Genomic DNA, 14,983 nt, shown 5'->3' with positions numbered 1-14,983 from the left:
AGTCAGCAGAGTAAACAGACAACCCACAGCGTGGGAAAAAATCTTCACAATCCATACGTCTGACAAAGGACTAATATCCAGAATCTACAGTGAACTCAAACAAATCAACAAGAAAAAAACAAATGAACAATCTCATCAAAAAGTGGGCTAAGAACAGGAATAGACAATTCTCACAACAAGATATATAAATGGCCAAGAAACATGTGAAAAATCCTCAACATTACTAATGATTAGCGAAATGCAAGTCAAAACCACAGTGCGCTACCACCTTACTCTTGCAAGAATGACCATAATCAAAAAATCAAAAAACAGTAGATGTTGGCTTGGATGTGGTGAACAGGGAACAGTTACTTCTACATTGCTGGTGGAAATGTAAACTAGTGGAGCCACATGGAAAACAGTGTGGAGATTGCTTAATGAACTAAAAGTACAATTACCATTTGATCCAGCAATCCCACTACTGGGTATCTACCCAGAGGAAAAGAAGTCATTATAGAAAAAGATACTTGCACATGCATGTTTATAGTGGCACAATTCACAATTGCAAAATCAATCATGGAACGAACTCAAATACCCATCAATCAACAAGTGAATAAAGAAACTGTGGTATATATATATACGATGGACTAACTCAGCCATAAAAAGGAATGAATTAATGGCATTTGCAGTGACCTGGATGAGATTGAAGACTATTATTCTAGGTGAAGTAACTCAAGAATGGAAAACTAAACATTGTATGTTCTCACTGACATGTGGGAGCTAAGCTATGAGGGTGCAAAAGAATAAGAATGATACAATGGACTTTAGGGGTTTGGGGAAAAGGCTGGCAGGTGGGCGAGGGATAAAAGGCTACAAATAGGGTGTAGTGTATAGTGCTCAGGAGATAGGTGCACCAAAATCTCACAAATCACCACTGAAGAACTTACTCATGTAACCAAATACCACCTGCACCACAATAACCTATCGAAAAAAAAGTTGTTCCTAACCCACAAACAAAGAAAAAAGTAATGAAATTGAAAAAAAAATAGTGGAAAGTGAGTTTAGCAGAGATTTTCCTTGCTAATAAACAAGAGTGCTGAATTAGCACTCCTCAAGCTGCTGCCCAATATGTAGGTGGTTCAACCATATCACTGCTACCCCTAGATGTCCCAAACTGCACCTCATAGCTTATCCTTAGGACTTGTACCTCTTTTACAGGTGATGAGAGGCCCAATTAGGCCAGTTGCAATGTCTCGTGGAGCATCTACATGAGAATGGTAGATCCAGGTGAGGCACGCTGGGTCAGCATCTGTGGGTGCATGGCTTTCTGGAATGGTCCAGTTGTAGATATGGCTGCCCCCCGGGGGAACAGAGTCATCGGCTTTCAGTGGCCCAGAGGAGCCATCTGGGTATAGGGAACCTAGAAATGAAATTGCATATGCCCAGGCCCAGAATAAGTGAGGGACCGTGGCAAATACATAAATTAAGACACAGCTGACATGTAGAACCCTAGGTCTGGTCTTATAAAATGTAGCATTCTAATGACCTGCATAGTGTTCCTCACAACCTAAGGAGAGCACAGATTTAGGTAACATTTAACCTAAAAAATCCAGTCCTCACATTAACAATGGGTGGAAAGGTTGTAGCCACTTGAAAAGTTCTATGGCTAGAAAAAGTACAGCTCGGCCTAATCTGGTAATGCCATAGCATAAAGCTGGTGGCATAGAAGCAAGGAAGAAGACAGGATTCCCTCCCTTCAAAAATTCACTTAAAAAAAAAAAAGCAGGCAATCACATAATTTCAGTCTACAGTCAACTTAATGAATAGTTGGTTCACTTCTCCATTGTATGGAAGAGAAAACTAAGGAAAAATAACTTGTCCAGGATCATACAGGGATTTAGTGGCCCAGCCAGAGTCTTCTGACTTCCCTTTCTATTCCTCTCACTCACTGTTGTCAGTATTATAAATCAATGGGCCAGGAATAAGGGAAGTAGAGATAAATAAGCTGAACTCCCCTTTAGGGAAAAACGAAATGGAACTTTCAGAAGACTGTGACACTAGGATGACAATCCTTCACATTTATAGCATTCTCTTTTCTTTTCATAGAATATTCAAATATTCTATGGAGATGCCATTCAAATAGTTCCTTGTGTTAAGAGGTAGACTGTGTTTTCACATTTCTGAGAAGGAATCTGAGACCCAGAGAGAGAAAATGACTTGTCCAAGTCACACAATATATGAATGTTAGAGCTGATACCAGTGCCCACCCTTGTTTACTCTGAGGAGAGTCTTTGCCACCTCAGATAAATAGGAGGAAAAGATAATCTTCACTGCCAACTCTTCTCCTTCAAATGGCAGTAAAGGAAAAGTGATATTTGTTGGGCATGGGGGAAATAAATGGCAAAATGGTTTACCTTCGGAGTCCTTCTCGTAGAAGACACCATGAGGGTGGATGGTATAGGGACGAGTGGCAAAATTCTTCAGGTGGATAAGAATGACATCCCCCACTTCAGCCTGCAACACTGGCCCCAGGAAGCCCAACCAGGCAGGCTGGGCCACTTCATCTGTGTATGAGTCATCCTTGTATTCCTTATAGATGGTCTTCTTGTAGATTCCCCCTATCCGGTTCTTGTCAGACTTTAAGAAGCTGGAAGCCACTCTGGGAAAGAAGAAAGAGAATCACAATTTTGCCCCCATCTTCAAGCCTTGGAAGGTTCCTTTTCCAGAGGAGACTGGCCAAAAAGTGAGTATCTTTGTTTAGAACAAAACAAGAGGAAATGAGATTATACCGATCAAAACACTAAAGTTTTAGATTTAACTGTTAAAAATTTCAAATATCAACATATGAAATTGCTGATATTTGACCACTTTAAACCCACATAAAAGGCAATTTCACATAGTTTGACACAATATATAGTAACAAGGAGACAACCAACTGTGGACTGACTCTTTAAGTGATAGACTCCTCATTGATGTAGCCTGACTTAACATCATTCTGAGACATATGGGAGACCTTAGAGCATAGTGATTATAACTCCAAACTTTGGAGCCAAGCCACTTGGACTGATTGCTTACTCTGTCACTTCCAAATTAGTGGGATGTTGAACAAGTTATTTAACTACTCCGTATACAATTTGCCCATCTGTAAAATGAAAATAATCATAGTTCCTAACTCAGATAGCTTTTATTGGTGACTAAAAGAAATTCAAATACACGAAGAGCTTAGGACAGTGGCAAATAGTAAAAGCTCAATAAATATGGACTATTACTTCAAAGTATTAGGGATGGAAGATAATGAATTTATTCCCTCAAAAAAATTAATACAAGGACTCTGACTCTGAAACTAGGTGAATACTTTGTGTCAAAAAAGACAGAATTGTTATTCCTACTATAATTCTTCTCAGAGAACTCAGAGATGTTACAATCAACTTTGGAAAACTCCAGAGCTTTGGAGAGAAAAAATGAGTAACGGTCACAAAAGATTTTTTCGTACATTCATTTATTCTTTAACAGATATTTGTGGAGCACTTGCTATTTTCTAAGATCAAGAAAGGTTAATCCTGTGGGATTTATGAGGGACAGAGTGGTGAGAAGAGTATTAGTTTACATTCACATTATCCAGGTTCAAATCCTATCTCTTTCATTTACTAATTATAGGACTTGGATAAGTCACTTGCCCTCCCTGAGCCTCAGTTTTCTGATCTATAAAATAACTACACACATACTTACTTTCTAGAGTTTTTGTGAGAGTTGAGACAAAGAATGTAAATTTCTAGTATGGTCCGTATCACAGAGTATTACATAAGTGAGAGCTATTACCATTAATTCCTTGATTCTAAGGTTTATTTTCTTTTTTTACATTTTCACATATCTGAAATAAATATACAGTAGCTTCACCAAACTATAGAAGCATAGCTCCCACACATACATCTTATAAACACTGTAGATATTTCATTATTCTTTTTTAAAGTCAAACAGCTGTTATTAAATAAGTAAGCATTGTGGGTATCAGATTAGAAAACAGCAAATATGGAATTCTCTTTAGGACGCTAAAAATGTTATGGCAAACTCCAGATGAAATACTGGCTTCTGAGTCAACTAGCCTTCTTCCCAGGAAATCTGCCATTAAGTGTGTACAGCTTGGAGTGATCAGGAGTTGGAGGCTACCACATCCAGGGAAAGGGGCCACAAGAGGCTACTTCCTGACCTCAAGGGTGCTCCCACAACTTCCCCACAAATACCACAAGAAATTAAACCTACATGTCACTGTCCAGAGGCTGGTTCGTGATGACATTTCTTCCCTTGGGAGCATAGTTCCACTGCACATCCCGGATGCCCAGGTAGTAGACTCGAGTGGCTCCATCAGTCAGTTGAGGCCACAAGGACTGCATGAACAGCAGAGCCCAGAGGAGGTGGCCTGACTCCATGGCCCACATTACTCTGGGAAACAGGCAAATAAAAACTGCTGGTATAGAAGAAAGAGAACAAAGGGGCTTTCTACGTGTCCAGAAAACTGAAGAGGCATGAGCCAGATTGAGTGACTGAGAAAGCAAAACCCAATTAGCCCAGTTTCTTTTACTTACCTGATTCCTTCTGGTTCAATAAGTGTTCAGTGATTGGATTTTGAAGGGCATAGTTAAAAAGTCACCCGTGCTGCTAATCGTGTATTACTAGTTCCTTCAGAAGAGAGATCTGGATCCAGTTTTTTCAAAGGTGTAGCGGGAAGAATGCTCTTTGTCCCAAGAATTAGGAAACAGGCACCAGAAGCCTTATTGGGCCTCTAACACTAATTCTCCCTTTGTCTCTGTTTTCCCATAGGCAAAAGGGGAACACTCATTGTTGCCACTTCCTATCCTTTCTAAATTGTACTTAACAACAAGTGAGAATTTACCAAAAAATATTTACTAGAATATTCATAAACCCAAAATATAAACAGTCAAAATGTTCATGAACACTATAATGAAGGAACACATTGCATTTTATTCATAAAATGAAATTCTTTATAGCAATAATAATGAACAAGCTACAACTACACACAACAATATGAATGACTATGACAAATGTAATGTTTAAAAAAATAGAAACAAAATAGTACATATTGTATGATTTCATTTAAATAAAGTACAAAATCAGGCCAACATAATCTATGCTGGTAGAAGTAAGGATAATGTTTGCCTTGGAGTAGGATTCTATGACTGGGAAGGGAAGAGGAGGACTTCTAAGTAATGCTCTGTTTTTTGATTTACATGCTGGTTGAAAAAGTGTGCTCAGTTTGTGAAGATACATTGAGCTATAAACAAGATTTGTGCACTTTATGTGTATTATACTTCAAAAGTTAACAATGAACCAAAAATAAATGACAGTATATGAGGGAAGTATTTTAAACTTCTCAGAAGAAATGTTGTCTGCTGATTCCCAAGGCTATTCATAAACTCATTTAATAGGTCTAATCCTGAGTCAGAATCAGACCCAAGATTCTAACCTCTCACTTCAATGCATAAGTCAGGACATTAGATTTCCTGGGACTAGGACGAAGCATTCAGTGATACCATACACAGTTACAGTCAAACACAGAAACATGGACAGCATTACATAAATACATAAACTTGCACACACAGGTACTTGTAGTCTTACCTAAAAGCAGAGATGCACACACTTCCCTTTACACATAAAATCACTCTGTTACATAAAATCTTAGTCAACTTCAGGACAATAATAATAATAATAATAAAGCTATATTTATTGTATGTGCATGGTGCACCTGTTCCAAGTGTTTTACACAGATTAAATCATTTATTCCTCACAACCACCCTACGAAGTAGACACCATTATTATCCCCTTATTACAATGGAGAAACTGCAGAACAGAGGTGTAAAGTAGTTTGCCCAAAGCCATCTAGATAAAAATCGGTAGAGTTGGGATTTGAGCTCAGGAAGTGTGGCTCCAGCATAATCACCATGCTGTACTACCTTCCACCAAAATATACTTGCACACTCACATGTATATACACAGAGAACATACATATGCCCATAGCTACAGCCATATCTGTGAAAAAACACATACATTCTGAAACAAGCAATTACATGCAGTTATTAATCATTTTACAAACAGACACACATACTCATGTAGGCAGAAATATACCTAAAAGATTGTATTAATGATAATGATGATAATGGCTACTATTCACTGAGAGATTATTACATAGTAGCACCATGTCCAGTGCTTTATATAAATTATTTCACTAAATCTTCAACCCAAGCACATGAAATAGGCATTGTTAATAAAAAATAGAGAATCAAATGTATGCACAGATTTACATATGGATAGAAAACGCCCAGATATTTACCCTTTTTAAGAAACAAACTTGGGCCCGGCGCGGTGGCTCAAGCCTGTAATCCCAGTACTTTGGGAGGCCGAGACGGGTGGATCACGAGGTCAGGAGATCGAGACCATCCTGGCGAACATGGTGAAACCCCGTCTCTACTAAAAAAATACAAAAAACTAGCCCGGCGAGGTGGCGGGCGTCTGTAGTCCCAGCTACTCCGGAGGCTGAGCCAGGAGAATGGCGTGAACCTGGGAGGCGGAGCTTGCAGTGAGCTGAGATCCGGCCACTACACTCCAGCCTGGGCGACAGAGTGAGACTGTGTCTCAAAAAAATAAAATAAAATAAAATAAAATAAAATAAAATAAACAAACTTATAGACTACTTCACAAACTCCCAGACCCTCTCCATATGCAGCAGTGACCCAAGTGTTAATCCCTAGATTCCATATTATATTTGGCAGAAAGCCCTTGATGTAAGAGAGGATCTGTTTTGTGGTTCTTTTTTCCAAAACCTGGCTCTCCCACTGACCAGCTGTGTAGCCTTGGGAATTTCTTAACCACTCAGAACTGGTTTTCTCATCTGTAAAATGGGTATAATAATACCAGCCTTGGAGAAATAAATCAGAAAGCTTACATGAAAGGGACAAGTATCATCAATGTTTGGAACATAGTAGGCAGTAGTAACTACTGGTTGCCTTCCTCTTCCTTTTCCCTCCTGGCTACAGTTTGCTAATTCATCTCTACAGTCTCCCATGCATCATACTTTCTACATTCCTACTCCAAGGGTTAGTTTGAATACTTACTGCTCCAGAAGGCCACCTCTAGCCTCTCCATATCACTATCCTCTGAAGGGCTACTTACTAGCACCCAATTAGATTAAGTCAGACTCTGTATTATTGTTACCTTTCCATCTCATGACCTGCTTCGTGATCTGTCTTCATTTTCCAGATTGGACTACACACTCCTTGAGAGAGAATGTCATTTTTTAGAGGTTGCTGTGTATCTATTACCAGACATGGTGATGAAGGCCAAGTAGATGGGCAAAAACAGCTATTGTTAAAGTGACATAAAGAAACACAAGCATACATTTTTCCATCAGTTGGGTCTGGTTCAAGTTCTAATAATTGTTCAGGGTGAATTTAGGCAAGTTTCTTCACCTCATTTTTCCCATCTATAAAATAATTGACTATATAAAGCTGGACTATATAGTTCTTACCTTTTGAGGGAGTCACAGAAGTTTGGTAATCTAAGTGCAGAACCATAAAAATGTGGTATATAATGAGCTCTCAAAGAGTCCTTCCAGCTTTCACATGCTGCCAATACTTACATTCACTGATGAAACACAGGCATACTCATATACACCTACATATAGCTCTATATATGGTCACACAAATAGTCATGTCTTGGAATCCTCAACAGGGAAGGAGTGTCCTGTTGACACTTCAAGTCTGAATGCAACATGGAACCCTTTCAATCTTCTTTCTCAGAGAGGTGTCAACAAAGTAGTTGTGCCTTGAATTCATTTACCTAGACAGAAAACTGTCCCAGGCAAGAGCTCCACAACTGGAGAAACACATGATAAAACTGAAAATATTCCTAGAAGAGACTAGTACAGGCCTTCAGCATACAGTGAACAAGCATTCAACAGTGATGACTTATGATCCAAATTGCTTAGACAATAGAATCTGGGGAGTGGGGGGAAGTGCCACCTAACATATCCCTAGCAGTTTCCAGATTACAGTGTGTTTTTCATATCTTCCATCTTACATAATTCTCAAGATCTTGAGAGATAAGGAATACTTACTCGATTTTGCATCCAGGGCATAGGCTTTGGTATCAGGCTACCTAAGTGAATCTTGGCTCCACTTTTCCCAGCTGTATGACTTGGGAAACTTCTTCATTTATTTAACCACAGTGTCTTTATTTTTTAAATGGTATTAATACTATTAGCTACCTCATAGAGTTTTGTGGGGATTAAATTAATTAAGATCTGTAAGTACTTTAAGGGCAAATGTAAGTGATCAAAAGGTATTAGTGGCTATTACTATCGCAAGTAAGGAAATCGTTTGGAAATGAAACTTGACAGGGCCATAAATATTTTCCATTTTATGAATAGGAACAAATATGCGCACACTCATAAATTCCCATATATGGTAACACATTCTAAGCATACGGGACTATATACACAGGTATGAAAACGCACACAGCCCAAGCTGAACTTTCTTCTTGGAAACAACATGCTATAATGTAAAGAACTAGAACTTTTGAGTCAGACGAACTTAGGTTTAAGTACTGTTTTACTGTGTATTTAAATAAGATAACTTTTTGCAGTCTCTGGGACTTAGTAGGCACCTGATAAGTATTTTTCTTCCTTCTAATTATTGACATCCTTTCTTTCCTCCTCAAATCTGAATTTGTCATTGTTATTGCTGCTATTTAATTTGGTTTTATCATATACTATAAGAGCAGAAAAAATGGAAAACCCATAAAATCCTTTGTAACCACTTATATATTAGGCCGAGTGTGGTGGCTCATGCCTGTAATCCCAGCACTTTGGGAGGCTGAGGCAGGCGGATCACCTGAGGTCGGGAGATCAAGACCAGCCTGACCAACATGGAGAAACCACGTCTCTACTAAAAATACAAAAAATTAGCCGGGCGTGGTGGCACATGCCTGTAATCCCAGCTACTAGGGAGGCTGAGGCAGGAGAATCGCTTGAACCCAGGAGGCGGAGGTTGTGGTGAGCTGAAATCGCTCCATTGCACTCCAGCCTGGGCAACAAGAGCGAAACACGGTCTCAATAAATAAATAAATAAACAAACAAAATAAAATAAAATAAAATATAACCACTTAGATATTTCATGGTGAAGTGGACTGCGTTCAGGTACCAGAAAAAAGTAAGTTCTAGCTCTGGATTCATCATTTATTGGTTATATGACCTTGAACAAGTCCCTAACTTCCTGAGCCTCAGTTTCCTCATGTCTTAAATGAGGATTGTCTCTACTTTGGGGCCCTCGTTAGTTTGTAATAAAGGTCAAATAATATGAAAGATGTGAAAACCCTGTGTAAGCTTTTCACTTGGGCAAGGCTATTTTTTTCTCAGCTAAGCCAATAGAGAAGAACCAGACTGATGAGGAAAAAGAACAGGAAGAAATAAAAGGAGAAATTAAGTAAGTAAGTTGAGAAAGAATCCTGGGAAAAAGTAAAAAAAAAAATTAATTAATTAATTAAAAAGGAAGGCAGAAGGAAGAGGCACTCAAAGGAAGGAAACGAGAAAGAAAATTTCTAGGCTATTTGGATAGTTTAGTTAAGATATAATGAAACCTTGTGCCAACCTGGAGAGAAGATCAACCAATATAAAGTTAAGCCTCCCTTAGCTTTACCTTACATTCCTGTCATCCCAGTGTCACTTGGGTCTGGTCCCTATTATTCATAACAATTTGCATTGCTGTGTTCCCTGGAATTTGCAAACTGTTCCTTTATTGTGACAATGCTCTTTTCTCTCCCTCCATCTCCCTTTCTCAGTTATAGTACTTTGGGCTAGACAGGCTCATCCTAAACAAAGGATTACTCCACTGAGTAAAGGAATGCTGAGCCAAATTTGGGGCCCTGTCTCCAATCTCTCAGCAGCCTTCCTAATAAACCCTCCATCAAAATTCCCATTTTGGTCCTCTGTTTTCTTAACTCGGTGATAGAAAACATACCAATTTGAAGTTAAAGACCTTGATTTAAATCCTATCTCTTGTCTGTGATAGCTATGTGAGCTTTCAATAAATTATTTTAGCCTTGGTCATCTCCTCCAAAAAATGGGATGATATTTATTTCACAGGATTGTCTTGAGGCCCAAACAAAACCATGGATATTTGAGTCCCTAGCAAAAGGATTGCTTGCCATATAACAGATGCTGAGTAATGAAAAACTGAATGTGTTATAGATTCACACATGCATGAAACCTTTAGAAACGATCTTTTTCAATCACTCTCACGTGATATATAAAAAACTGAGACCAGAGAGGTGCAGGGATTTGCTCAAAGTCAGGGAGCCGGTTGTTAAAAATAGCCAGAATTTGAACCAATGATTTCTAAAAGATGTTTGCTATTTAGACACTAAGACTACTCAAATTCAGATGTTTAGCTTAGTTTAGCTATCATTTATTGGCTTACTCTGTGCCAATCTGGTCTCAAAATATGAAACCAAACATGGTTATTTTTAAGTATTTGAGTTCCCACTTATATAACCCTCAGATCCATCACCTCAATAAATTCCTCAACCTGTGAGACAGAAGGTGAGCAAGCTGTTTTGACAGGAAAATGAACTGTTCTGTATGGCTGCAGGATTGGCCCTGAAACAGACAAGCCAGTGTGGTCCTGGCTACTTTGGTGAGAGGAACAAAAGGAGCCTATTGTCTCCTTTAACTTTCCTGCACACCAGCCAAAACTCCTCCAACTTTTAGCCACTGACTTTTTCTCTCAATGGCCAGGACTCACCTAAGCCCAGCTAAATAAACGTTTTTGCACAGGAAGGCAGGTGAGGTAGGGTTTGAAAAGAGAAAATAAAGCTTACCTTTGCTAGAAAAAACTACTCCATATTCATGTCAGCGGCCCATTAATGCTGCACTGCAGACCCCGGCCTGAGTCCGCCAGCCATGTTCAGTCAGTATCTTGGTTACAGGGCCTTTCTCCTAAATTAAGTCCAGGATTCCAATTTGGCAGGGGTTACTGGGATGGGAGGATGAGGGAGGGGGAAGGGCTGGGTGCCCTCTTTTCCAGAAACAAAACTACTGGAACGTCCTCTTCCTGTGGGGCCTGGTTTCATACAAAACCCGGGATGGTTCTTTACCCATATCCGGGTGTTTTACAAATCCTGGTTAGGATCTCAGGAGGAATTACAAGGGGGTGGGTTGTACTTCTGTTTTCAGAACTTGTTAATTGGTCTTTGCTGAGAGGAGGACACTGTCAGTGTGGCCAGCCAAAGCTCATGGGTAGATTTCAACAGCTCCGTTTAAGAAATGAGGTAGAAATGGAAAGAGTCTCCATCTCACTAGTTCTTTCCCTTTTTGCTTTGAGGCACAATTGTCAGCCCTGACCATTATTCTGAGGTCATGGCTGCTTGGTCATAAGTAAAAATAAAACTGGCAGTAAAACAAAGACCTTTTTTTTTCTACATTCTAAGTCCTATGTTAACCATTTTACATGCATTCTCTTACTTAAGTCTCACAATTATCCTGTGAGATGAATACTCTAATTCTCTCTATTTTACAACTGAGGACAATTCAGCTGTGAGAGGGAAGGTAGCTTGTCCAAGGTCACACACTTAGGAAGTAAAAGAGAATAGAGATTTACTGGGCCTGTCTAAACTTTTGACTATGAAACCACCACATACACTGTGCTGCTTAGGGGAGAAACACAGTCTTTTCAAGAGGGTAGAAGGGACTTCACAATTATTGAAAGTCTACTGGCCACCAGGCACTGGTGAATTTTTTGTTTTTTTTTTATATACATTAACTTTGCCTCTGTCATTTCTAACAGATTCTAGAGTGAAATTTTATATTAACTATATTTAACATTTTCCACCTGAGGAAACCAGATATAGCTAGAAGATAGCCTGGATTAACACAGATCAACACCGTAAAAACTAAGACACGGAAGAATTAAAAATACTAAAAAGAAAAATAAACCTAAATGTTCTCCCAAAAATTCAGGGTAAAACTGAGGTCTGGATTTGTTTAAAGTCAAAGGTCATTCCCATTCCTGGTGGAAAGAGAGAACAGTGAAAAGTCACCGTCCTGAGTCAAGTGACCAAGGTTCTCATCCCACTTGCTCTAGCAGTAATCAGCTATGTGGATTTTGTGGATTTGGCCCACTCCCTTCTCTTCTCTAGGCCTTTTTCTATTTCTACAATGAGGGTCTTAAACTAGATATGGACCCTCCTAGCCCTGTAAATTTACATATTTAGAATTCCATGAAGAAAGTATAGTCTAGATATTAAACATAGAAGATAAAGAGGTTTTGAAGACACAAAGTATAGGAAAAGAATGAGTGGGGAGCAATTTGTGGCGACAGGTCTGAGAATACTATGCCTCTCTAAAAAGGACTGCATCTACCCAACAGACCCAGGTATAGGAAGGGGACAGGTATGATGGAGGTTCCACCACCTGATATTCTTACTTTGTGATGAGGAGATCTTGGCTAGGAGCAGATGCTTTTCTCCAGGCAAGCTGGGCACATTTTCCTCTTGTGAATTTAAAGTGTCTGGAGCAGGGTCCAGGGAAGAGAACATTCAGAAGTCTGAGCTGGTAGGGCAAAGTCTGGGTCATAAATCACTAGAGATTCTTAAGTTCAGTGTGCTCAGACATTTAGGCGCTGCCCCATGAACTGTAACTCAGACCAAGGCAGGTGGAAGCACCAGTAGGAAGGAGGGAGGACCCACCAGCTTCAACTCCCTTAGAAATGCTCAGTGGTCAAGGGAAGCTTAGCCAAGCCATGGCAGCCCCTAGAATTATTGGTCTGGCACACATGTGAACCTTGAAGCAAGAAAGGGGAAGTGGAGACAAAACTCATTAAGCTGAGATCCAAGTCCAAACTCTAAGGCATTTATGACAGGGAGGGGAAGGGATAAGGCCTCTGCTCTGACTCATGAAAGACAACAAGAACAGGTCATAATAGACTTGAATCAACACAGTGAAGACTGCAGGAGGCCAGGTAGGCCAGGTTTCCAGGCTTGTATTATTCATTCACCAATTTCACTGACAATACAAACAGCACCCACCTCTTCTGCAAATCCAGGGTATATTTCTGATTCCTTCTCCTGGAGGTCACTTGAAAAACATTTTAAAGTTGATGTCTACAGACCAGAGGTTGGCAAACCTTTTCTGTAAAGGGCTAGTTACTAAATATTTTATTTCCAGAACATACAGTTTCTGTTTGTCATAACTACACAAATTTGTCTTTGTCGCTCACAAGGTATATCATTGTTCCAATAAAAATTTATTTACAAAACAATCAGCAAGCTAAATAATAGGCCTTTTTTTCAATATAGACATTTGAAATATGGCATCACTATTAAGAGCATGAAAACTGAAATTAGATATTCTGAACTGAAATCCCAGCTGTGCCATTTCCTGATTCTATGATTAAAGTAATTTAATCCCCTTAAACCTCAGTTTTCACCTCCTTAAAATGGAGATAATAATATTACCCATTTTATAAGGCTGTTATAAGAACTTAAATAAGGCTCACATGTACCCTAGAACTTAAAGTATAATAATAAAAAAAAGAAAAAAATAAAAAAATAAAAAATAAAAAAAAAAGAAGTTCCAGATCAGCTTAGCCAATGTGGCAAAACCCCATCTCTACTAAAAATACAAAAAGAAGCCGGGAGACTCTGGGGAGATTCTGTGTCCAAAAAAAAAGAAAAGAAAAGAAAACAAAGAAAGAAAGAAAGAAAGAAAGAAAGAAAGAAAGAAAAAGGAAAGGAAAGAAAATAGATGTTCTTGCAATTTCTTTTTGACAACACAACTGCGGGCAGCAAGGTACTTGTTCTGCAGTGATTTTTTGTTATGCAAATAGTTTGATGCAATTCACTTTTGAAAAATTACATTGACATTCATGGCTAACATTTGCCCTGGTGAAAAGAAATGAGTGTTAACTTGTTTAGCCAAAGTATTCAAAAATAAGAGTAAATAGCCCTTTTCATGAATTCAAAATGAAAAAAAAAAAAGAACTTAAATAAGGCTATACATATTAACTATTTAGCACAATAACTGGAACATAGTAAAGGCAAAAATTAGTTATAATTTTTAATATTTCAATTCTAAATAGTTGTTTAAATCTAAATAATTGTTTCCTCATTAGGACACAAACTGTATTAACTTGTGTTAAAAAAGAAGAATGTTTCAAGAATCCTGGCTTCATGTTCTAGTTATGCTACTAAAGAGCACACAGTGACCCTGGACAAGTCTTTTTGCCTTTCTATCACTCAGTTTCTTCACCTCTAACATGAAAAAGGTGGTCTAGATTTGGATTTCTCAAAATTAATTTTGGCAGCAGAACCCTTTCCCCAAACAGAATCTTAGTAAACACCCACTACTTATGGAATATGAAAGTGGATTTGTTCTAGGTAAGGCAGGGAAGGAGATAGGAATGGGCAAGGGTGAAGGGACAGAGAAACCTGTCCACTGGTTATGACTGGTTTCCCAGACAGTGTGATTATGTCCGGAGCACCAGTAAGAAATGTCTAGTACACTAAAAATCTATTTGAAAACCATAAGACCAGAATACCCTTAAGGGGCCTTCACGTGTTAAAATCTGTCACTAGAACATCTTTTCATTTATTCATTCAACAAATATTTCCAGGTTACTCATCTGTGGGCCATCACTAACACATGGCCCTGGGGTGGCTATAGAGAGGAGAGGACCCCAGGGACCTTCACATTAGAGTCAATGTGGTCTAGTGTGAGAAGCATGGCGTTTGGAGTCAGAAAGACTAAGGATTGTATCTAGGCTGCCTTTTTCTGAGCTATGTGACCTTGAGCAACTCACTAAACTTTTTCGAGCCTCTGGTTCCTCATCTGCAGAATAGGAATAATAACACTTCCATGACTGAAATATTGTGAGGATTAAATCAGCGGGCATTTGTGTGAACCCTTAGCACAGTGCTCAGCATGTTGGGACCCCAATAA

The 14,983-nt window shown here is 39.0% G+C and overlaps 1 protein-coding gene across 1 annotated transcript; it reads right to left on the bottom strand.

Annotated features, from left to right (window-relative positions):
• Positions 1-1,160: 1,160 nt before the first annotated feature.
• LOC105505227 (hephaestin-like) lies at positions 1,161-12,803 on the bottom strand. Its single transcript, XM_011933020.1, has 4 exons — positions 12,471-12,803; positions 4,240-4,419; positions 2,394-2,638; positions 1,161-1,399 (listed from the first exon to the last, which is right to left on the bottom strand). Exons 1-4 carry the CDS (start codon positions 12,617-12,619, stop codon positions 1,161-1,163), a joined length of 813 nt encoding a protein of 270 aa, XP_011788410.1. The 5' UTR covers positions 12,620-12,803.
• Between the last annotated feature and the right edge of the window lie 2,180 nt (positions 12,804-14,983).

The sequence above is a fragment of the Colobus angolensis genome, unplaced genomic scaffold, assembly GCF_000951035.1.
Source record: "Colobus angolensis palliatus isolate OR3802 unplaced genomic scaffold, Cang.pa_1.0 Scaffold990, whole genome shotgun sequence".
Taxonomy (NCBI): domain Eukaryota; kingdom Metazoa; phylum Chordata; class Mammalia; order Primates; family Cercopithecidae; genus Colobus; species Colobus angolensis.
Note: the sequence above shows the minus strand (reverse complement) of the source record. Positions and strands in the feature narration are given on the sequence as shown.

What these genes read in the sequence shown, in the direction of transcription:
- LOC105505227 (XM_011933020.1), bottom strand. Translation starts at nt 12,619, where the DNA reads ATGACCCAGACTTTGCCCTACCAGCTCAGACTTCTGAATGTTCTCTTC. An exon ending in CAAGATCTCCTCATCACAAA is followed by an intron (nt 4,420 to 12,470) that starts GTAAGAATATCA and finishes CCTGTTTCCCAG; the next exon opens with AGTAATGTGGGCCATGGAGT. An exon ending in CAGCCTCTGGACAGTGACAT is followed by an intron (nt 2,639 to 4,239) that starts GTAGGTTTAATT and finishes CTTCTTTCCCAG; the next exon opens with AGTGGCTTCCAGCTTCTTAA.